The sequence below is a fragment of the Megalops cyprinoides genome, chromosome 21 (assembly GCF_013368585.1).
Source record: "Megalops cyprinoides isolate fMegCyp1 chromosome 21, fMegCyp1.pri, whole genome shotgun sequence".
Classification (NCBI taxonomy): domain Eukaryota; kingdom Metazoa; phylum Chordata; class Actinopteri; order Elopiformes; family Megalopidae; genus Megalops; species Megalops cyprinoides.
The window spans coordinates 2,851,855-2,874,262 of record NC_050603.1 but is presented as its reverse complement, the minus strand read 5'-3'; the positions used below and the strand labels follow the sequence as shown (position 1 = coordinate 2,874,262).

The 22,408-nt window shown below is 46.5% G+C and overlaps 1 protein-coding gene across 1 annotated transcript; it reads right to left on the bottom strand.

Moving 5' to 3' along the window:
* Positions 1–636: 636 nt before the first annotated feature.
* Positions 637–20,693, bottom strand: slc44a4 (solute carrier family 44 member 4). The gene is made up of 22 exons (XM_036515701.1): positions 20,541–20,693; positions 12,794–12,842; positions 11,556–11,629; positions 10,294–10,372; positions 10,062–10,161; positions 9,549–9,668; positions 8,932–8,992; positions 8,680–8,794; positions 7,326–7,409; positions 6,687–6,799; positions 6,171–6,293; positions 5,758–5,857; positions 5,519–5,611; positions 4,959–5,061; positions 4,328–4,587; positions 4,055–4,149; positions 3,731–3,834; positions 3,196–3,269; positions 2,735–2,805; positions 2,416–2,510; positions 2,009–2,093; positions 637–1,813 (listed from the first exon to the last, which is right to left on the bottom strand). Exons 1-22 carry the CDS (start codon positions 20,575–20,577, stop codon positions 1,707–1,709), a joined length of 2,142 nt encoding a protein of 713 aa, XP_036371594.1. The 5' UTR covers positions 20,578–20,693; the 3' UTR covers positions 637–1,706.
* Positions 20,694–22,408: the final 1,715 nt, after the last annotated feature.

The window sequence follows — 22,408 nt, the reverse complement described above, 5'->3', positions numbered from 1 at the left end:
AGCCGTGGCCTGGGGGTGGGGGTGACAGTGGGTCGTCATGGTGATTTACAGGTATTGGGGGTTTGTCCCTTTTTTTTTTTTTTTTTTTTTGCATATCTCTGTCTGATCAAATTATATGTTTCTATTGTGACACTAAAAACAAAGGAAGAATAAATAGTGCAGATTAATTGTCCAAAAAGAAATTAAAATGGAACAGTGCATTTTCCTGCAAATTAAATAAATGTTTAATACAACGTTTCCTGTGTGTTGGTGGTGTTTAAGAAGTTCTGTCACTGGATAAACTTGAGATGAAATGTTTTTGTTTTTTTTTGTTTTTTTTACCACGAATTCAGTTAGAGGAATATATCTCAGGAAGGCAACTTTATCAAACGCCAGTCTGCTCTATGATACTGGAGTCCATGTATTGAAATTACAAGCTCTGTTTTCCTAGTTTCATGAAAACTAGGCATTAGTGTCATTCAGACATGACCATCAGACCTGGAGCCACGATGCAGAAAAAGTTAGTTGCATAGACAAACTACAACTTTACTTTATAATGGGAATATATGATTGGGTGGGTCCATGAAATTTGGAAAAAAAACTGAAAACATAAAAAACACACATTGGTCACATTCAGCTTTTTTATTAACTTGTCTTTCTTAATAAATATCCTTTTCATTGCAAATTACCACATCAAAAGTCAAATTCCGTGTATAAAAAGGATTTCACAAATAAAATGAGAAAATCAAACACTCACACTATTGTACATCCTCAGATATGTCAGTTCCATGGCAACAGCTTTGTTCAATCACTTCCTTTTTTGTAACTTACTTGAAACTTATCTATGGCTACTTACTGTATCAGTGTGTAAGTATCTGATTTAATAGTCTTTGTTTGCGTAGATTTACAGCTATATACAGTACGTCCTGGCATTTGGTCTGTGCAAATTCTAAAACGGCTTTTAAAGCAGTAGTTTTTGGCATTATAAAATATACAAATTCCATAAAATGTGCAATATTTCTCTCACATAATTCAATCAGTTCTAGGTGTCATATTAAGAAAATAGTTTTTTAAAAATGTACTCTTGCATTCATCATAAAAGTCCCTCTGCTCCTGTCGCCATCACGCACTTGCAGGTAAAGCTCCTCTCCTGTGGGGTTTATTACCAGCAATCTCTTATAATGACTGACTCAGAGGGCACCTGGTCATTCCCTGCACAACAGCAAATACTTCACCTTACCGTGATCATTTAAGGGTTCAATAAGGCACTGTAATTGGACTATAACCTCAGGGAAAGCTGTTGGTTAGACACACCTCTGAGTTTCTGTTTTTCACAGAAGCACTCCTGGTGCCCTTTAACTCAGTAAGGCACAGAGAGAGAGTGACGCCCCCGGCAACCAATAAGAAGACCGGAATTCCCATCGCTGATGCTGTGTGATTGGCCGCACGGTTCCCTGAGCAGCCAATGGGACATCCCCGTAGGGGGCGGCATGATGCAGTCCAAAATAAAACGACGGCATGATACAACTCGTTAAAAAAGTGCAAATGGACGTTAACATCGTGTAAACTTCCAACTCATTCATGGGTGTGATAGGGAGAAAGAGGGGTAATGATGAGAAAGAAATTCAAAGTGAAAGGGAAGGAAGGAGAGAGAAGGAAGGAAAGTCAAAAGGTCTTTACATCAGTAGGGCAAGGTTGCGGGGTCATTTTCTTCATCCATCCTTTCGTCACTCCTTTTTAGCCACTTTGTTCTTCTTGTTTAAGATTTTCATCAGATTCTTTGACATGTAGTAAGGCTTCTGCATCGACCCATCGTTCCGTTCCAGGTCTTCCACTGAGAGAGAGAGAGAGAAAGATTCACAAAGTAAAACATGGATTTGTATTCCCGTATAACTGTACAGCTCTCCTCTGCTGAGCGTCGGTGTGTGGAGTTAAAACCGGCCTCATCTTACTCGTCATCCCACCTCTGCCCAGCTGTGTGATCGTGTTGCCGTGCGAACAGCAGCGGTGTGGTTGATGCGGTACTCACAGAAACAGAGGAACAGTGTGTCCACACACATGTTGTAGACGCTGAAAAAGCCCTGCGCGATGAGGTACGCCCCCACTACCACGGTCTGGGGAGAAACGCACACAAACACACGCTTCCGTCACAATTCACAAAATGCACACAAATGCAGCAGTACAACACACAGGGATACACTGTGGTGCTAAACACCGCACTACAAATGCTAGCTCCCAGACGGCATGCAAGTGTGTGTTGTGCAAATTTTTTAAACACAGTACATACTACTATGAACATGCTGCATCACACACCAGTGCATTAATATTTGTATGAACGTAACGGGCATTAATATACACGGTCACACACTGCGCAGACATTTGGAGCTCCCAGTGTACTGCAAACTGCACCATTCCAGATCCTTCCGCAGGACTTACGATGATGGGCACCCAATAGTAGTTCAGCTGCTCGGCTTGGAAAGGGTCCCCGGGCATCCGGATTCGGCCCGAGAAGAAGAAGAAAGCCAAAACACCTGAGGGGAAAAGCAAGGCGCGAGAGTTTAAAAGAGCGCCCAATCATCTCACTGTATGGAGGGGGAGAGCTGAATCGGCCTCTTTCTGTAGCTAAAAGAAGTATTAAAATAATTACGACATAAGGTCATTGTTGCACCCTCTGTGAGCACTGATGCCCACTAGTGGTAGAACAGTGTTACTGCAATAGCGCATTTTGAGTGTGGAAGAGCTAAAAGCCTCTTACCGACTCCTCCCACCACAAGCAGCTTTCCAAAGAACAGCAACAGGTCCGTCACCTTATCCAGCACTACCACCCTGGGGGCAGACAATTGGTGCGTCAGGGAAATGATTCCCCAGCACTTAACTCACTGCAGTTCCTCACATTCCTCAAAATCAAGTGCACTGCATTATGGGAAAGGACACATACACAGGCAGTGGCTGGCAACAGGAAAGGCCATACACAAACAAATGACTGATATAGCCCTGTCTGTAAGTCAATCACAGGGCACCATTATGCATTCTGGCGTGACGCTGTGCCCAAAATCAGTAAGGACGTCATGAGTCTGTGTTACTGAGGTACCATTCACGTTTCCACACGGACGGTGCATACAGAGACAGGCATGCAGTAACTGCAGAAGCTACAGTGACGCAGCTGAGCGCTAACGCGGCCAACATCCGTGCCCCAGCACCCCCCGCAGGGCTCACCTCACGATGTTCCGCATTAACAGCATGAAGGCGTTCTTCGCCGAGACACAGAAGTTCTTCCCGTAAATGGCGATCTGTCAATCAGACCACAGCAGGAGGGGCAACCGTGAAGCCACGCGGCAACAACAGCGGCCAGCTGACACACTGACCGAGATGGTGCACAGAAGACACGGCCTGATATCTCACACGCTCACAGACCAATATACCAATAATAAGGGAAGGCTGATGGCTTCCCTACAGGGAGAAAGAACCTGCACAGTGCATTTAATAATCACTGGGACACAATGACTAGCTGACTGACTGACTGACTGACACACTGGGAGATTAACAGATTCTGACGCACTCACAGACTGACTGACACACTGGGAGATTAACAGACTCTGACACACTCACAGACTGACTGACACACTGGGAAGCTGACAGACTCTGTGACACACTCACAGACTGACTGACACACTGGGAGACTGACAGACTCTGACACACTCACAGACTGACTGACACACTGGGAGACTGACAGACTCTGTGACACACTGACCATGATGTAGGCGTTCCTGTTGAGGAATTTGATGAATTTCTCCAGACACCAGAAGCAGCACTTCAGACAACACATGATGAAACGGGAACAGCAATTCTGAGCAGCTGTAGAGAGAGAGAGAGAGAGAGAGAGAGAGAGAGAGAGAGAGAGAGAGAGAGAGAGAGAGAGAGAGAGAGAGAGAGAGTGAGAGAGAGAGTGAGAGTACTACAGTACATTAACACTGCACTGAGAGAGAGAGGTTATTACAGTATATACATACTGACGGATTGGACACTACAGTACATTAACACTGCACTGAGAGAGTTAGGTTAGTACGTTATCTACCTCTGAACTTGTGGTCCAGATATTCCAGCACAATCCGAATGAACTGGACGATGGTGAGGATCAGAGCTCCGAATGCCAAAGAGCCCACATGGTACCTGCATGAGGAGAGAGAGAGAGGGAGAGAGGGAAAAAAGTAAAGAAAGAATGGAGGAGAGAAGAGACAGTTGATCACCCACACAAGACGTAGAACACCATTAAGAGAATATCCTTCAGAGGTGCTGAACCTCTGCCAAACCCAGCCCCAAAAGCAACACTGAGAGCCAACTCCCTTACCGTAGAGTGCGGATGAAAGACTGGGTCAGAGGGAATGCTGGGATATCGGAGGGCTTGTTGAAGGCCCAGTAGTACGAGGCGAAGGCGCCGGCCAGCGTGCACTGACCCAGGGCGATGACGAAGTTGACGCACCAGAGGAAGGCCAGCACGTTGTAGATCTGCAGGTTGAAGAGGTTCCTCTGGAACAGGCCCTCGTTGTTGTACTTAATGAAGATGCAGCTCACCGTCGGGCAGGACGGGTAGGAGGAGGAGTTAAAGGACTGAGAGAAGGAGGGGACACAGAGAATATGGGAGGAGACATGGAGAAAATGGGATGGGAAAAGGGAGAAATGGGAGGAGACATGGAGAAAGTGGGAGCAGGAAGTGGGAGGAGAGAGGGAGAAAATAGGAGGGGAGAAAGGAGGGGAGAGTTTAGCCAAGCTCTGTTATGTGAGAATGAAATCACAGCAAGGTACAAAACTGTAACTGTAACAGGACTGAACCGGGGTCTCTCACCCTGGTCCCACTGCCTCCCACTGACAGACAGACGAGACCATCACCGTGCCCCCTACCCCGCACCCCTGCCCCAAAGCGGCAGCAGCTCGTGAACACCCAGCCCAGGCGCAGAGCGCATTCACAGAGAAAGAATTACCAGCGGATCGCAGTCCACACTGCCGTTGATGGACTTGCAGTCGGCCTGAGACGAGTTCAAAGCCACCACTTTGTAGATTGGTGCTCCCGAGGTGGCCAGGTATCTGCACATTCAAGCGGGTCAGGAGCCACAACAGGGAAAGCACATCACAGAAACAGGCACGGAGCAGCACATACACCCGCAATACAGCACAGACGCAGTACTGTTACCATACAGGCTCAGTGCAGTACAGACCAAGCTTTACGAGACACACAGTGTAGGCACACCTAAAGCGGTGAAAGACACTGTAGTGTAACATACACACAGTGCAGACACACCCGGTACAGTACAGACACTACATAATGCACTATATCTGAAATAGAAAAGTAAAAGAGCAAAACACACACACACACACACTCACACACACACACACACACACACACACACACACACACACACACACACACACACTCACTCACACACACACACACACACACACACACTCACACACACACACACACACACACACACACACTCACACACACACACTCACACAGCCAGGGGACAGTGTTGGAGGATACAGTGCGGTGACGCCCCAATAGGCCACACACACCACCAGCAGCACGAAGGTGACCAGGGGGTACGCCAGCGTGGACATCATGTACCCCACCGCCCTGCAGACGAGAGAGAGAGAGAGAGAGAGAGAGAGAAAGGGGCCGGTCACACCGATGACACCGTCACCACAGCGGTGCTGCAGCAGCCGCAGGCCTGTGAAGTGATGGTCATGTGAGTGTGGGAGACGGGGGGGCGGGGCGCGTACTTGCTGGACTCTCTGATGAGCGCGATGGCGATGAGGATCCTCTTTCGGAGGAAGAGCAGGACTAAGATGAGAATGGCCTCCAGCACAGAGAGGATTATCACTGTGGGAGAAGGGAGGGGTCATGTATACCTGTATGCATACACCTGTATACACTGGAAGGAGACAGTTACATCTATATGCATATACACTAAAAGGAGACAGGTATACCTATATGCATACACCTGTATACACTGGACAGACAGCATCACTCAAAGACAGAGGGTGGAAATGAGAGAGAGAAACAGGGACACAGAGGTCGAGAACAGCACACAAACAAACAGAAGGAGAGAGACAGTCTGACTGAAAGTCAGAGACAGGCACAGGCAGAGAAAGAGGCAGGGCAGACACGTCCAAGCGTGTCCTGCCAGACTCACAGAAGGCCAGCCAGGTCTCCTTGACCTGCAGGTACACAGAGACGTTGGTGGTGAAGCCCACGTCGCTGAAGGTCAGCTGGGAGTTTTTGTAGTTGTCATACTCCCAGTAACAGTGCCATATTCCTGAGGAGACAGGAAGTGAGCCATCAGGGAATAACTACCACAATCTCCTGGAGCTGATGTTCAGGCCGGAACAGTCCAATACAGTACAGACCAGCACAGACACATAGAGATGACACCTGACCAAAAAATCTGTCTTAAAATCTCATTTTAAAAGAACTGCATGTACATAAACAAAATTAATGTTTTTAAGGCTACTGAACATATCTAGCTTGAATGAAGGATTGACTTAGTTTTCCAGGAAATGGCTATTCATTGTATTCTATTGAATTGTTCAGATGAATATTTCAATGGTTATTTCATTGATGTTTTAGGCCCATGCGGACCTTTACAATACAGGCACAGAGATCAGCACAGAGCAGTGTGTGTGTGTGTGTGTGTGTGTGTGAGACTCACCGTAGGCTACAACTCCCAGCAATCCGAATATGAGAACCCAGATCAGCACAGGAGCAGTGAACCGAAGCAGCAGGAGGAACAGCAGACTGACCAGCATGGCTATCAGGAGACCACTGGGAGAGGAGGAGAGGAGAGGAGGACAGGGGTAAGGAGGAGAGAGAAGGGGAAGAGAGAAGAGAGGAGGAGAGGGGAAGAGAAGAGAGGGAGAGGAGGAGAAAAGAGAGGAGGGGAGGGGATGGGAGGAAAGAACAGGAGAAAGGGGGGGGGGGGGGATCCAGGTTACAACAGTGGTACAACTCCAACAGAGACATGGCATATTATCTGGTGTTTTCAGATATACACGGATTTACACGTTTATATTGATTTAAACTGATTTATATTGATCATATTAAGTTGAACGGCAAAATTTGTTTACATGTCTTTTTCAACATGAGGACTTCTGCCCTGGTGCTAAAGTCAGAGGAAAAAAATAATAACTAACAAATCTGCATGAAATATTTTCTTTTAAAAGTCCCCCAGTTGCATAAGAGTAGTTCTGTTGTCCATCAGAAGTGCAGTGGCCACTAGAGGGCGATGCCAGATAAGATGCGGCCTTCTGAAGTGTGTGGGGGGGGTGTCAAAGGTCCTGGAGCTACTCACATGAGAATCCAGTGCCATGAGGAGGCAAAGTCTTCGAAGATTCGAACCCCAATCTCCTTCGCATTGAAGCCGGACACTACGTCCCTGAGAGGGGGTGGACAGCAGGGATGTTAGTACACAGCATACCATCGTACATGGAAGTCAAAAGACGACACTGCACATGAGACTGAGCAACAGAGTGTGGTAACAGAGAGAGGGAGGGGAGAGAGAGACAGAGGTGTTAGTACGACTTGTCTACTGTTAGTAGAAGCATGAAATAAATCAGCAGTGGGCGAGCAGGTAGGTTTTTAGGGCAGGTGTAAGCGAAGGGGGTGGTCTTGACACCGCAGCACACGGAACTGTCCGTGAACCCTGTGTTGCTGCAAATAGGCGCAACCTGACACCTTCGGATACAAAGCTGATGTGGTTCCAGCAGAATTCCGTCAGAGCTAATCTCATTCACACACTACGCGGTGAATCGAACCACAGCGCGACAGGCTCGACAGCCAAACTCGCATCAATGGCCATGGTGTTTAAAAGAGCAAACATCGAATTAATTCATGAATTCACAACTCAAACTCGTGAGGATAAGATAGGATTATCGCACTAATTCCATACAACAATCTTGTGCCGTCATACTAGCAGATATTATAATCTCACACAGATAAAGTTTAATAGCATTTCTGCAGACACACTGAAAGGTAGTGTTTCAGGCAGTTTCCGTGTTCCTCGTTCACGCTGCCAAAGACTCAGTTATTATTTTGCGAAGGCGAGATTTGAGCACAACGCTTATCTCCAGGTGCACAGCTTCAGCAAATTTCAGACTCTGATTGGCTAGAATGTCCAAAGATGGCAGCGTGACTCCGTGCTGATTGGTGTTTCAGGAGCAGCCCTGTGACGCTGCCGAAGCGAACGCTCTAAGCGGCAGAGCACAGAGCTGGGGACACCCCTGAGAGTGGAGGCTAAGACTAAGAGCTCTAGCGCTACAGACAGTCTACATGGCAGGGCAGCCTCTGGGGACACTGGCGCTACACAGACAGCTAATGCAGACCACAGTAAACTCACTCTGCATCAGTCTGCAGACCTTGACTGGCATGGAGAGAGAAAAGGGGTTAATATTGCAATTATGCAGTCGTGTGTGTGTGTGTGTAACGTGTGTGCTGTATAGTGTTGGCACCGTACGTACATGTGTACCATACAAAGGGGAGAGTGTTTTCCAGTGTATGTACTGTATTGTGTGAGTGTGTGTTTGTGTGTGACTTTGTGTACCATACAAGGTGGTGAGTGTTTGCACAGTGTGTGTACTTTGAGAGAGTGCAGGGAGGGTAGGAGCAGGTTTGTGTCAGAACAGGATGTAGAAAGAGCCGCCATCTACCCGGTGGCGTTTTTGATGGCGCTGACGCTGGCGTTTGCAGAGGGCAGCCCGGGCAGGGTGAAGTTGGTGGGTACCGTGTTCAGAGACCCTAAGCTGGGCAAACACCTGCCCAGCACTGGAGAGACACAGACAGAGAGAGAGAGGGAGGGAGGGAAGGAGTGGGAGAGAGAGGGAGGTGAAAGAGCGTCTGATGTAAACAATCACACAGGCAGTAGCTGATTATAAATGAGGAGAAAAAGCTGACCGCCCTACCTGGAGATGATGGAGTGGTGAACAGCGGGCACAGCTCCTTGTCCAGGATTTGTGTGGCAGACTGGGCAGGAAAGATGACACAGTCTCACCCTGATGCACTTTTATCGCGTCTCATGGACAGAGGAAAGAAGCCAGGTACCCACTGCGGTCTGCCCCCAGCAAGGGCAAATATCATACATTCGGATAGGGTCAGGGTGTCTCACTCTGACCGCAACAGGACCAGAAAACCAAGCTTTTACTCAGAGGGTTGCAGGTTCAAATCTCTGCCACTGCAAGGTGTTCCATCTCTCTGATTTTTTCCTAATGGCTGATCTGGAATCGCCTCAGGATATCTCCAGAGATACATATGGGAAGGAGTTTGAAATTTAAGGTATATCAGGTGCTCTTGCTAGGCAAACAGGTACTGTAAAAAGCACAGACACCCTGGTCTGATCATAACAATAACAAATAATGTCAATAAGCTGAAAACCCTGATTTATGTAAACAACAGATACTGTAAATAACACAAAAAAGCCTGATATGAGAGGTATATCTGATGATGCAGACACACTCACACACTCACACACACACATACACACATACACACACGCGCATGTGCACAGCAAAACATGGCGTACCAGTGTGGTAGTGCTCAGGTCAAGAGAGGGGACACAGTACTGCTGTTGGAAAACCTTGTTCGGTGCGATGTTGATTAGCTGTGCTATCCAGAATTCCTTAGGGCAGTCTTTCACACACACCTGCAGAGAGGTGAGGAGGGTGAGAAATACTGACTACTGACACACTGACTGACTGGCACACTGATCAACTGACACACTGAGACACTGAAATACTGACACACTGAAAGACTGAAAAATTGACACACTAAACAATAGACACTGTGAAATACAGATACACGGAACGACTGACACACTGAATGACTGACACACTAAACAACTGACACTGTGAAATATTGACACACTGAATGACTGACACACTAAACAACTGACACTGTGAAATACTGACACACTGAATGACTGACACACTAAACAACTGACACTGTGAAATACTGACACACTGAATGACTGACACACAGAAAGACTGACACATGGGAAGACTGACACACTGAGACTCTGAGACTGAGAGACTCTCACCTGTGTGGTGGGACACTGTAGCCCGTTCAGGGCTGCTGCCATAATGTTTGTGCCCGTGGCACATTTGAGCAAGTCAAAATAAAGCACGTTCGGCTTGTCCCTGTCAAAATGAGACACAACACTCACCGAAACAGTATGGATATTGGTAAAAAATGCAGGCAGCACAGTACAGACATGGCTAAAACACAGACAGCAGAGTACAGATATGATTAAAGCAGAAACAGTCAGTTACTTGTTCTCTCCGATGCCGCAGAACATTCCTGTGGAGTTTCGGGGGTAGAGGACGTGTCGGGGGTCACCATAGAGCCATGCTGTGTGTGGGGAGGGGAGAGACACTCCGGTGAGTGGGGTAAATAATACATACAGCACTCATTCACTGCCTGACCACACCCCCTATCTGCCTCTCTATTAACCCGAGATAAGGAGAGCGTTTTATGGAAGTGACCTCACTGCTGGTAACTGCAAAGGGTGTGGCACTGCTATACATAGCCCAGGATGCAGGTCAGGAAAGAGGTGAACCTCTGGACTCTGTGTGTGTGTTTGATATTTGTGAATGTGTTCATTGTGTGTGTGAATGAATGTGTGAGTGTAGGTGTGTATGAGTGTAGGTGTGTGTGTATGTGTGTGTGTGTGTGTGTGTGTGAGTAGGTGCGTGCACCCGTGTGTGAGTGCACGCGCGTGTGTGTGTGTGTGTGTGTGTGTGTGTGTGAGTAGGTGCGTGCACCCGTGTGTGAGTGCACGCGCGTGTGTGTGTGTGTGTGTGTGTGTGTGAGTGAGTAGGTGCGTGCACCCGTGTGTGTGTGTGTGGGACTCTGTGTTCCATGTACTCACAGCATCACTGTAAAAGCCTGCAGCATAGGAGCTGATAGAACACCCAGGACTCATAAAGAGAGACTGACAGGTAAGGAGAGAGAAAGAGAGGGGGGAGAGAGACAAAGGTGAAGGAAGGGGAGAAGCAGAGAGAGGGAGGGAGGGAGAGAGAGAGAGACTGACAGGCAAGGAGAGAGAAGGAGAGGGGGGAGAGAGAGAGAGGTGAAGGAAGGGGAGAAGCAGAGAGAGGGAGGGAGGGAGAGAGAGAGAGACTGACAGGCAAGGAGAGAGAAGGAGAGGGGGGAGAGAGAGAGAGGTGAAAGAAGGGGAGAAGCAGAGAGAGGGAGGGAGGGAGAGAGAGAGAGACAGAGGTGAAGGAAGGGGAGAAGCAGAGAGAGGGAGAGAGAGGTAAAGGAAGGGGAGAAGCAGAGAGAGGGAGGGAGGGAGAGAGAGAGACAGAGGTAAAGGAAGGGGAGAAGCAGAGAGAGGGAGAGAGAGAGGTGAAGGAAGGGGAGAAGCAGAGAGAGGGAGGGAGGGAGAGAGAGAGACAGAGGTAAAGGAAGGGGAGAAGCAGAGAGAGGTAGAGAGAGAGACAGGGGCACTAAGTGGTGCTTACTCAGAGAGGGGGGAGAGAGACAGAGGCAGAACCCAACATGAAGGGGGTGGAAGAAGATGGTCTCTTACCCATAATTCCAACCACCAAGTACCCGGCAATGGCGGCCATGAACAGTATACAACAAATAATGTCAGTGCAGCTCCTGAGTGAGAAAGAGAGAGAGACCTAATCAAGATTTCTGACTTATTTTAGCCTACAGGTTCACAGCCTAAAATGCTTTTGGGCAACACTGGGTAAATCTCGGTCTGAATCTTTCAGTCCGTGTGTAAAACATGCACACATGTAAAGTTACACATGCTGGTATACAAAAAAACAGGTTTATTGGCGTACTGAGAGTTGAAAGTTAGCATGGATGCTAAGCTTGTCTGGCATACCCACACACACTCTCTCACGCACAAACACACGCTCACACACACACACACACACACAGGCACACACACTCTCACACACACACGCACGCACGCACACGCACACACAGGCACACACACATGCATGCACACACAGGCACACGCACACACACAGGCACACACACTCTCTCACACACACACACACACACACACATGCACACGCGCACATGCACACGCACACGCGCACGTGCACACGCACACACACACACACACACACACAGGCACACGCACACACACACACACGCGCACACACACACACGCGCACACACACACACACACACACACACACACACACACACACACACACACACACACACAGGCACACACGCACACGCACACACACAGGCACACACGCACACACACACACACAGGCACGCTCAACCACAGGCACACGTGCACGTGCACGCACACACACACACACAGGCACACACACTCTCACAAACACACACACACACACAGGCACACGCACACACACACGCGCACACACACACACACACACACACACACACACACACACACACACACACACACACACACACAGGCACACACACACACGCACATGCACACACACACACACAGGCACGCTCAACCACAGGCACACCGATCAGTCTTATATAAACATAAACAGATGCACAGCAATGTTAAACGGCTGCGCCAGGAAGCATGAACCAGTTTGGGAGGCAACTTTCAGGTGGAGCGAGTGAGCAGCACCTGGAGGAACAGGTGCCTCAGGTCCCGAATCTGACATAGCTAACGTAATTGAGCCAAGGCGTAAGGTCCAGCGGCTGGTGCATCTCTGACAGGGGGAGAGAGAGAGAGAGGGAGAGAGAAAGAGAAAGAGAGAGCGAGAGAGAAAGAGAGAGCGAGAGAGAAAGGGGGTGGAGCGAGGCCAGACTCACCGGTTGTGTATGGGTCCATTGAAAGATGGGTCGTACTGGGCCGGTTCCCCTGAAAGCAGAAGCACAATTAGACTGGGACTGGCTCAGAGGACCCTGCGCTGGGATTGGCTCAGAGAACCATGTGCTGGGACTGGCTCAGAGGACCCTGCACTGGGATTGGCTCAGAGAGCCCTTTCACATGCTGCTGCATATGCTGCCCACGGCCTGCTCTCCCACACCTGATCTTAAACAGACACGCTCGGCTCGGCTCAGCTCGGCTCGGCTCGGCTCGGCATGGCACGGCACGGCACGGCACGGCACGGCACGGCACATCTTAGCTCAGTGCAGCAGTGTAGCGCGTGTGTGTGCGCGAGCGTGTGCGTGTGTGTAAGAGAGAGAGAGAGAGTGACTGTTTGTGTGTGCGCGTGTGTGTGTGAGAGTGAGAGAGAGTGACTGCGTGTGAGTGTGTGTGTGCGCATGTGTGTGTGAGAGTGAGAGAGAGTGACTGTGTGAGTGTGTGTGTGCGCGTGTGTGTGAGAGTGAGAGAGAGTGACTGTGTGTGACTGTGTGTGTGTGCGTGAGAGAGAGTGACTGTGTGTGACTGTGTGTGCGTGCGTGGGTAGGACTGTAGCCAGGTGACAGGCCTCGGCTTTGCTGGTATGTGGCGCAGGCGTTAATGACTGCCTGGGTAAGGGGATGAGGAAGCAGAGAGAAAGGCCGTGAAGGTCAGCCGTCCACGGGGTGTTTACGTGGTTACTGTCTGTGTGGCAATCCTGCGTTACAGGAATAAGCCAACTGGAATTAAATTCACTTCCTGGAGTCAGTTTACAACACCGGACAAACAAGAAGAGTGTGTGAGGGAGGGAAAGAGAGATGTTACTACAATAAGTAATCATTAATGGTATTCTTGTTAATTTCTCCTGTATACTCATTACAATCAAAGGAATCCATTTATTTTACCGAATCCATATCATTTTATCTATTCTTCTATCACACTGTGGATTGTTGACTGCGGTTATTGTTAGCCATTAAGCTTTGAGTACAGTACAGGTCAGCTGAATGAGACAGAGAGAGGGAACAAGAGGAAAAACAGAGAAATTTGAATTTGATTTAAATTCTGCCAGGGAGGTGGGAGACTGCACACAGCGCACAGGTCGGACGTTAGGAAGGAAATCTCCGCCCAGCTGAAACACTCCAGCTTTTCTCATAAAAGCCGCCTCTGAACATTTTCACCATGTTCTTAAACGTAACAACGTAATATGCTTCCTTAAAGTCACTCAGCTCAAAGTTTTGCAATAAGTGAGATGTTATTACTCTTATGTGATGGAAAATTCCTACAGCTTTATGACACCGGACTCAAAGGTATGCCCACAACCCCCATACCTGCACTTTCAACCTTGGACACAAACTAAACACCAAACAGGGGCTGGCTTTCTGAATATTTAGACACCCCCTGAAATACCCTCATATAATTCTATGTGGTTTTAATATTTTTTGGGGGGAGAACCAAAGGTATACTTTCAGTTAAACAACTTTTATTGTGGCAGTTTAAAAATATTCAAACCATCACATGACATCACATGGATAGAATACAAACACCTGTTTGCTTTGCATGTGATACAGAGCAGTCATCATAACGAACCTCCACAATGATCTGAAACCCATTCAATCCTACAGCATGCTCACACCCATTAATGAGTGTGTGTGTAATGTAATGGCTCTGAGGCAGGTTCAGGGATGGTCTGAGGGTTACAACAGTAACACAACATCGAGGAGAGCACAGAAAAGGTCACATTGTGCGTGTGTGTGTGTGTGTGTGTGTGTGTGTGTGTGTGAGAGAGAGAGAGAGAGAGAGAGAGAGAAAGTGAGAGAGACAGAGGGAGAGCTAGAACAGCACAGACAAGGTTATCGCTCAGGGAACCTGTTTCTCTGCTTTTGTACCAAATTGTTGTTATCGGATTACAGAAAGACACTCAGCTCAGTGTCTGAATGACAGGCAGGTTACAGGTGATCTCTACATACAGACTGATTTTCCTCAGAGCTGAGAGGAGATATGTACCAAAAACACACATGCATAATTTATACTCTGCATATGAAAAGTAACTTTTTAAAACTATTTATTCTTGATTGAATGTGTTTGGGAATTCTGTTCCAAGGTGTGACGGGTGATCACGGAAGTGGGCTCCCAGATGGTTAAATGGTTACTCAGTGGATAAACTGCTTACTCTGAGTGCAAGCTGAGCTCTACGGCGCAGGGTTGACAGCAGCTGTGTTATCAGCTGCCGCTGGGAGCCCGCAGCGGCTCCACCCCTAACCATGACGGCTCCGTTTTGGGTGAGACGGCAGGGCTGCAGACGGCTCCTCTTCTCACCATTCTCAGACACCCTGTGACTCACCAATCACCTGCGAGCTGCTCAGATGATGTCAGCGCAGTGCCGGCCCAGTGGGCGCCCCCTCTGCTGCAGTGCACTGTGTAAACTGTATGTGAAAAACAGCCCTTGGCTGCATGTGTGTATCCGACCATTCGCCTCGTCTCTGCACTCCTGTGAGAAGAGCCTGCGACCGCACACAACTGCAAAAGGAAAAGCTTTAGAAAAGGAAGAGCGCAGATACAAAAACTGCAGTGCGTGTGCATGTAAAACAGGAAGTCGGTGTGTGTGATTACGTACGCATCAGGAAGTAATTAGAGCGTGCAATTCTGGGTTGACAGCAATTCAGCTCATCGACTGATAACCTTCTGGCTCTGTGACGGAAAAGAGCCGCTCCTTCCCACCGTCTCACAGTAGAGCATTGACACTACCCAGCTGATATCGCTCAGCGGAATGATACACGCAAGCACGTAATGTGTGTGTGAGAGAGCGAATGAGCGAGTGAGTGTGTGTGCGCATACATACATGCCTGTCGCACGTGTGTGTGTATGTGGGTGTGTCTGTGCGTGTGCGTGCTCGTGTGAGTATAAATGTGCATGTGCGTGTACGCGTACATGCATGCCATGTGTGCATGTGTGCATGCGTATGCGTGTGCGTGTGCGCGTGTTCCGGCCCGATTTGTCTCTATGTGTGGGTGGGGTTCCTGCACTGTGTACATGTGTCCTGTTGTGGTGAGCTGCTCCCAGAAAATAACACACTATTTTGCATTACGTACATAAAATGGAAACAGATAGAGAGGCAGCGTCAACACGAATGAATAGGAAGAGATGAAGCAATGTTAACTCAGTGCAAACAGAGACCAGCGGGGCATTAACTATGCATATATTATATACACACTGACTGGACTCTACAGTACATTAACGCTGCACTGAGAGAGGTTAATACAGTATATACACACTGACTGGACACTACAGTACATTAACACTGCACTGAGAGAGGGGTTAATACAGAATATACACACTGACTGACTGAACACTACAGTACATTGACACTGCACTGAGAGAGAGGTTAATACAGTATATACACACAGTGAGAGAGGGGGAACAGACTTGGTGTTATTCCCTCTGAAACTCGATCTCCCCATTTCCTCTCCTCCTTGTAAAAATGTTGCCTCGGTTTCCCAGTTAACAGGTGACTCATTGAGAGCCAGTGCGTCACGCCCTCGTTAAAACACAACCTCATTAAAGCTTGCCAACACGCCCAACACGCTACGCCCAGAGGCACTGGTCACTGGAGGGAGAGAGAGAGGGGGAAAGAGGGAGAGAGGGAAAGGACAGGAGAGAGAGAGAGAGAGAGAGAGAGAGAGAGAGAGTGGGAGAGAGAGAGAGAGAGAGAGAGAGAGAGAGGGGTAGAGTGGAGGAGACGGGAAGAGGGAGAGATGGGGAGAAGGGGAGAGAGACAAAAGGAGAGAGAGAGGCAGGCAGAGGAGAAGAGAACAGATTTACTAAACCACTCCGCCTGACCACCGACTCAATTCAATTCCAATTCAGTTCAATTCCAACAAGCTTTACTGCCATGACCACACAGATGTACAGTATTGCCAAAACAATTTTCTCATAAATAGTCAACGAAACAACGAAACAACAATTAACCAAAAAATATGCACAGATGCACACATACACACATACAAAAACACATACGTATATTTACTGGGCAGATGCTTCCTGCCCATTGTCTCTCACTCGCATATATCATGCTGCTAAAGGTGCAGAAAAATTTGTAATTTTCATTTCAATTTTCATACTTTTCATTAGGGAGGTGTCATTCAAAATATCTAAAGTGTTCCTCACTAATTGTTTGCAAATTATTACAGTGCAGGAAAAAAGTACATCTCTGTCTCTACCTCACCTGTCTCACAGTGACCACATAGCCTTTCTTCAGTTGGTAGCCATGACTGTCTGTGTCTACCTTTTTCAACTGCTGGGGTGTGGTCACTGAGCCTGTACTTGGTCTGGATCGGTTTCTGCTTTGCATCTCTGACAGTGACGACTCCCTCTCCAGGAAAGGACCAATATGCCTGTATTACCTGTGCCTGCATCCTTGTTTCATCAAATTCCCCCGACGACCTCCACCCGTACTACCCGTTTCAGTATCAAAACAATGCATTTTAAACTGCACTGTAACCCTGGCAACCCTAATCCACTGTGTCCTGCATCTCCCCTGTAGTGGCTCAGAAAGAGCGAACACAAAGTCCTCTAAAGGTTACCGCTCAGCAGAGCTCAGATCAGCGTGGTTAATATGTGGCTGAGTTTATTTTTCCCCCAGAACGTTGTTTTTGCCATTTCACCCCGTGCTCTCTGCTTTTCTTTCACCAACTCAGCATCCCCATCTAACGTCACAATTCGTTCTTGAGCAATGAAGCCTACAACACTTCCAGCTCTACAGAAGGGTCTGACTAAGAGGTTAAGGTTCACTCTGTTCTTCCAGAACAGTGAGTTTGGACAGAGAGGATAGCGTTGTGTTCCTTACAAGTTATTTGGATCCTGTAGTTTCTGCATAACTGATTTTTGAATTAATAAAAGTTCTCTTTGCCACAGTCATGAATCCCTAGCCTAAGGAAGGTGTATTAAGTTTCCAATTAGCAATGTATGACCTGGTTACTAGTAAATACACAGATAGGAGTTAATTGTGAGTGCAACCGTTTCTGAATATTTAATATTTTCTTCTCAATTCTATTGTTTTTCCTTAACTTTCCTTATTTACAGACACTAACAGCACAGAGTAGAACCGTTAAGGCACGCCTTTCCACCTTCTGTATGGGAGGCTGAAATTGTGGTTCACTGCAGTGGATTGTGGGATACTGCTACAAACGTCCCTCCACCATTCCGTTTATGAGGTTCTTTTCTGAGGGCTGTCTCTGAAGCACCTCAACAGAACGCTTTTCCGGGGTGTGTCCTTTTCAGAAGGGACGACTCTGGAGTCAGCCCAAGCACCGTGATCACGATCTCTTAGTTACGTCACATGTCAATCAAATTTGAACATTCTGAGCGAACAGAGACGGAGATCCACAGAGACGACAGGCATTAAATCAGCTGAGTCACGAAAGCGCCTGTCACAGGCTCCAGGGACAGCCAACAGAAACTCTGTGCTACAGGGGACGGACACTTTACCAGGAAAGAGACACAGGGGTTACTCCACACCCCTCGCATTTAATGTGTTCACGGTCAGCAGAACTTTCCGTGCTAACAGCAGCAATCCTTCAAGACATTTTAATAGGTGCAATAAAGGATGAATTGCACAGCAATATGAGGAAACAGAAAGAATGAGACAGAGAGAAGGAGAAAAACCTACAGCACCTCCTTAGCAGGAAGCGTAAGAACCTGGTTAAAGAACCATATATAATATATGACAGTGTTCTCAGAAGCCACTGTGTTCTCTCAAAGCCAGCCAGGTCAAAACAAAATCACTCTGTAAAATCATTCAGCTCCTGTTTGATCACCTGCTTTTTTTTACCTCTTCATTTTCCTCATGCCTTTCTTGCCCGCTACCAAAGACCATCCATTTGCATAATCACATGACATGGTTCCAGGACACAGACTGAGAGGCTATGTGCTCACTGTATCAAATGCAGTAAACATGAATGACTCACATAAGATCTATACAAAGATTTTTATATTACAGTTACATTAGAGTATAGTTACACACACACACACTCACACACACACAGACTGTGCGGCATGACACAAACAGCAAAACCACAAATAGAGTCAGCAAACAACACACACACCTAACACAGGACTTACTATACCTCAGGTTTATATGCAATTATATATGTGATGCCTGTTCATATCTGGTTAGTGGTGTCCTGTTTATGCAAATTTTCACAACATTTTATGGGATGCCCTTTGTAACATGGATTAAGAGTGTCTGCTCAACGACAATAATGTAATGGAAATGTAATAAATATGCATTACAGAAACACACCTTTTCTACTTGTGTACACACACACACACACACGCACACGCACACGCACACACACACACACACACACACACACACTTACTTCCCCAGTGGGATATTTTACATTCCTAACCCTTCTACTTCCCCCTCCTCATGCAAAAACACTCAATTCAAAATATAGCTGCCACTCGTGTATAGCTTGCCATAACAAATTTGAGAGCTACTTCCTTATCCAGATATCATTTCAGTGCGCAGTGTGAATGTGCTGTTAATGTGTTCTATTTTGGTCATAACTGCCTCTCACTTGTCCCTCACCTAATCAAGACGCCAAGTCAGCATAAAAGTTTTTGTTAAACCTGAATCCTTTTCAGCGGCTTTTCTTGTGAATCCTGACTCGGATTCAGAGAGCATTGCTGAAGTTATCTGCAATATTTTATTATGTGATCAGTGATGTATTTTTGCTATTACAATTCCACCAAAATTATATTTTTTATAAGCACTTGAATTGTTTGTACCTTCGAGCCAGATGCCCTGCACAATGTTAATAGTGCGTATCTGGAATAAAGCAAAGCTTTTTGTAGAAATTATGCTGCACAACGTTTCCCTCGGTAATATGTACCAACTCATTTGACTATCACAACCATTTAGTAATTGCCGTTTTTTTTTAATCTTTTTAAAAAGTACGCCCATATTCTTGATAAGTCACATTTTGTATCATTGTTGTGTTTATATGTTATTTTATGTTCTATGCCTTCAATCAAAAATCATACATGGCATTTCCTGTAAGAGCTGTTTCATTTCTGTTCCGGTCTTACTGTTTGTTTTCTACTTTTTAATGGGTCATTACGGCCTTTCCAATACCTGTTATCGTTTTGGCAATATTTACCAGCAACACGTCTATTTATATATGCTGAAGTAATCCATAAAGTCATAAAACGCTGACTAGCCTATCCACATCCCGCCTTAAAACTGAGAAGTTCATGTGAAGAAGTCCTGGCAGTGCATAATCAGCGCTGATGAATTATTAAGGATATTACACAAATTTAAAACTACTCCTAAACAACAGTATCCACAGTACCATCTGACTTTGTATATAATTCATTGCCAAATCACCGCCAAAAGCAGACGGCTAAGGTTAGCTAAGATTCTACTAACCAAAGAATTACGGCCACCACCACCGATATTGACAGGTAAAAAGTATTTCATAAAAATGAATAGGTTTACAGTTGCAACAAATAACATCTTATGAAAGAAATAGCCTATGTTTATATTAAAGCTAACCGTTATTCCGTTTAACTATATTGATCAAGATCTACGTCAAGATACAGTTGACGTCAAGGGATCGCTGGAAGTGCTAGCGAGTTAGTTCGGACTAACTCTAGTTCGGACTATCTACAACTTTCCTCAGCGCCCGTGACTCCCGTTCACCGCGAACTCACCATATTCCGCGCTGCTCTCTTCCGCTTTTTTCCCCATTTTCACCTGTTGCCCTCCGTCTTCCCTGATTTTGTATTGAGCAGCACAAAGAGACCGGGGTGAAGGTAAACTGGCTCTCGGCAGAAAATCTCTCCACCTCTCACCGTCGCTCTCTCGGCTCCTGTTGCCAGGTGTGACGTCACGGGCGCACCTGCTCCGGGATGCGCACCTGGGCGGACCCGCCCCGTTAATCCCGCGTCTGCTGTACTGCCCCCTGGCGTCCAGTGCGCGCCACTGTCACACTAACCACTGCGATAACAACTGGTGCTGTTACGGCTCTTGATATAACGAAAATATATTAACACAAACATTACTGTTAAATGACATTTTACAGTAATGTTTGGCCATCTATTATATTATGATCTTATTTCGTGCTTGTTGAAGTAGGGGTAAATGAAGGCAAAATCATAAATATTCCAAATTAGCCTGCGTATTTTACGTATATCAGCAGACTTCGTCCCCGCACTACCCTTTGCTGTAAATGCTGTAAACATTTGCCTCCTCTTTTCTTTAAAAAAAAAAAAAAAAAAAAAAACATTTCAAAAGCTTCTCAAATGCTTTTCTTTCACGGACAGTTGCTACCAATACAAAATATATTTTCAGCAAAGTGAAACGTCAGTGGTACGTTTTTTTTTGTTTAGGAGGATGTGAAATTGAACTCCGTTGCCTTGACCTTATAATTCATCCAGTAGCTAATGATGTAATGACACCTGAGATACGATTCACGGAAGTTAACGAATGTACCGTTGCCTAGTGACGGATGGATTAAAAAGTTGACGTCTTTATAGAATATAGCTATCAGGATATATAAGATATATAGGATATATAGAAGGATATATAGATATATAGAAACTCGAAATCCTGATCATTTTTACGTTTACATGTAATCGTTTAGCAAACGCTATTATGCGGAGCGACTGACAAAGAGCCCAACGTGCATCTAATAAATTATGAAACAAATGAAATAAAGCACTTGAACAGTGTAAACGCGCAACAGCAGCAAATAACATAACGTACCCTAAAGTAATAAGACTACAAAATTAAGGTAAAGATGAGTTATGACTGCAGAATAAAGTCTATAGTTATTACATTGTCTGTCAATAACAGAATATTTTAATTCATACATACAGCTGAGTTATCGTAATTGAGGGGTCCACGGGGATTTCTTTCCCATTGATAAAACATAATTGCTCTTCTTTCTTGGATACTTAAACTCACTTGCTCCATAAAATGGCCACTATAAAGCACATCTCCTCTGTTCAGACCACCACAAAAAATAAAGTGGTACTAATTTGATATTTAAATTACATTTAAAAAAAATTCTGCCCTAAATGTTCTGCACTAAATGTTTTACCTCCAAAACTGTAAAATTCCTAATCAACTTAAACTATCACAAGTACTCCTCTGAACTAAGATATAATGACTCTGTGTCCCTGGTTGGATTAATGAATTTGAAGTAATTGATTCTACGAGGGCCATGTAACGGGGCACAGTGGTGTTGTGGTCACATCCTTCTGGCTCCTGATTGGTTTTCGTAAGGACGGTTCTCCTGACCGTGTGCTGTGGTCACACTGCAACGGCAAGGCCTGTCCTGAGATACTCCAGCTGAGAGACTCAACCGCAGAGCTGGAACAAAGCACTGAAAAGCGTGAGAGACTTCACAAACCTCATCAGACTGTGCTGACCTACCCTGGGCCATCAGTGAAGCCTCCCCCTCCCACTGCTAGAACAAAACCGTTAAGCAGCGCAGCCAAGTGGTCAAACAGCACTCTCCACTTCAGCTACCACTGGAGGGGGAGGTTTGAATACGTCGGTCACATGACACAGGACG

Excerpts from the sequence above, each read along its gene's own strand:
- slc44a4 (XM_036515701.1), bottom strand. The coding sequence starts at position 20,577 with ATGGGGAAAAAAGCGGAAGAGAGCAGCGCGGAATATG. Across the intron at positions 10,373-11,555 it reads CTTGGTGGTTGGAATTATGG|CATGGCTCTATGGTGACCCC; the intron begins GTAAGAGACCAT and ends CCCCACACACAG. Across the intron at positions 6,294-6,686 it reads GCTGGGAGTTGTAGCCTACG|GAATATGGCACTGTTACTGG; the intron begins GTGAGTCTCACA and ends CTGTCTCCTCAG.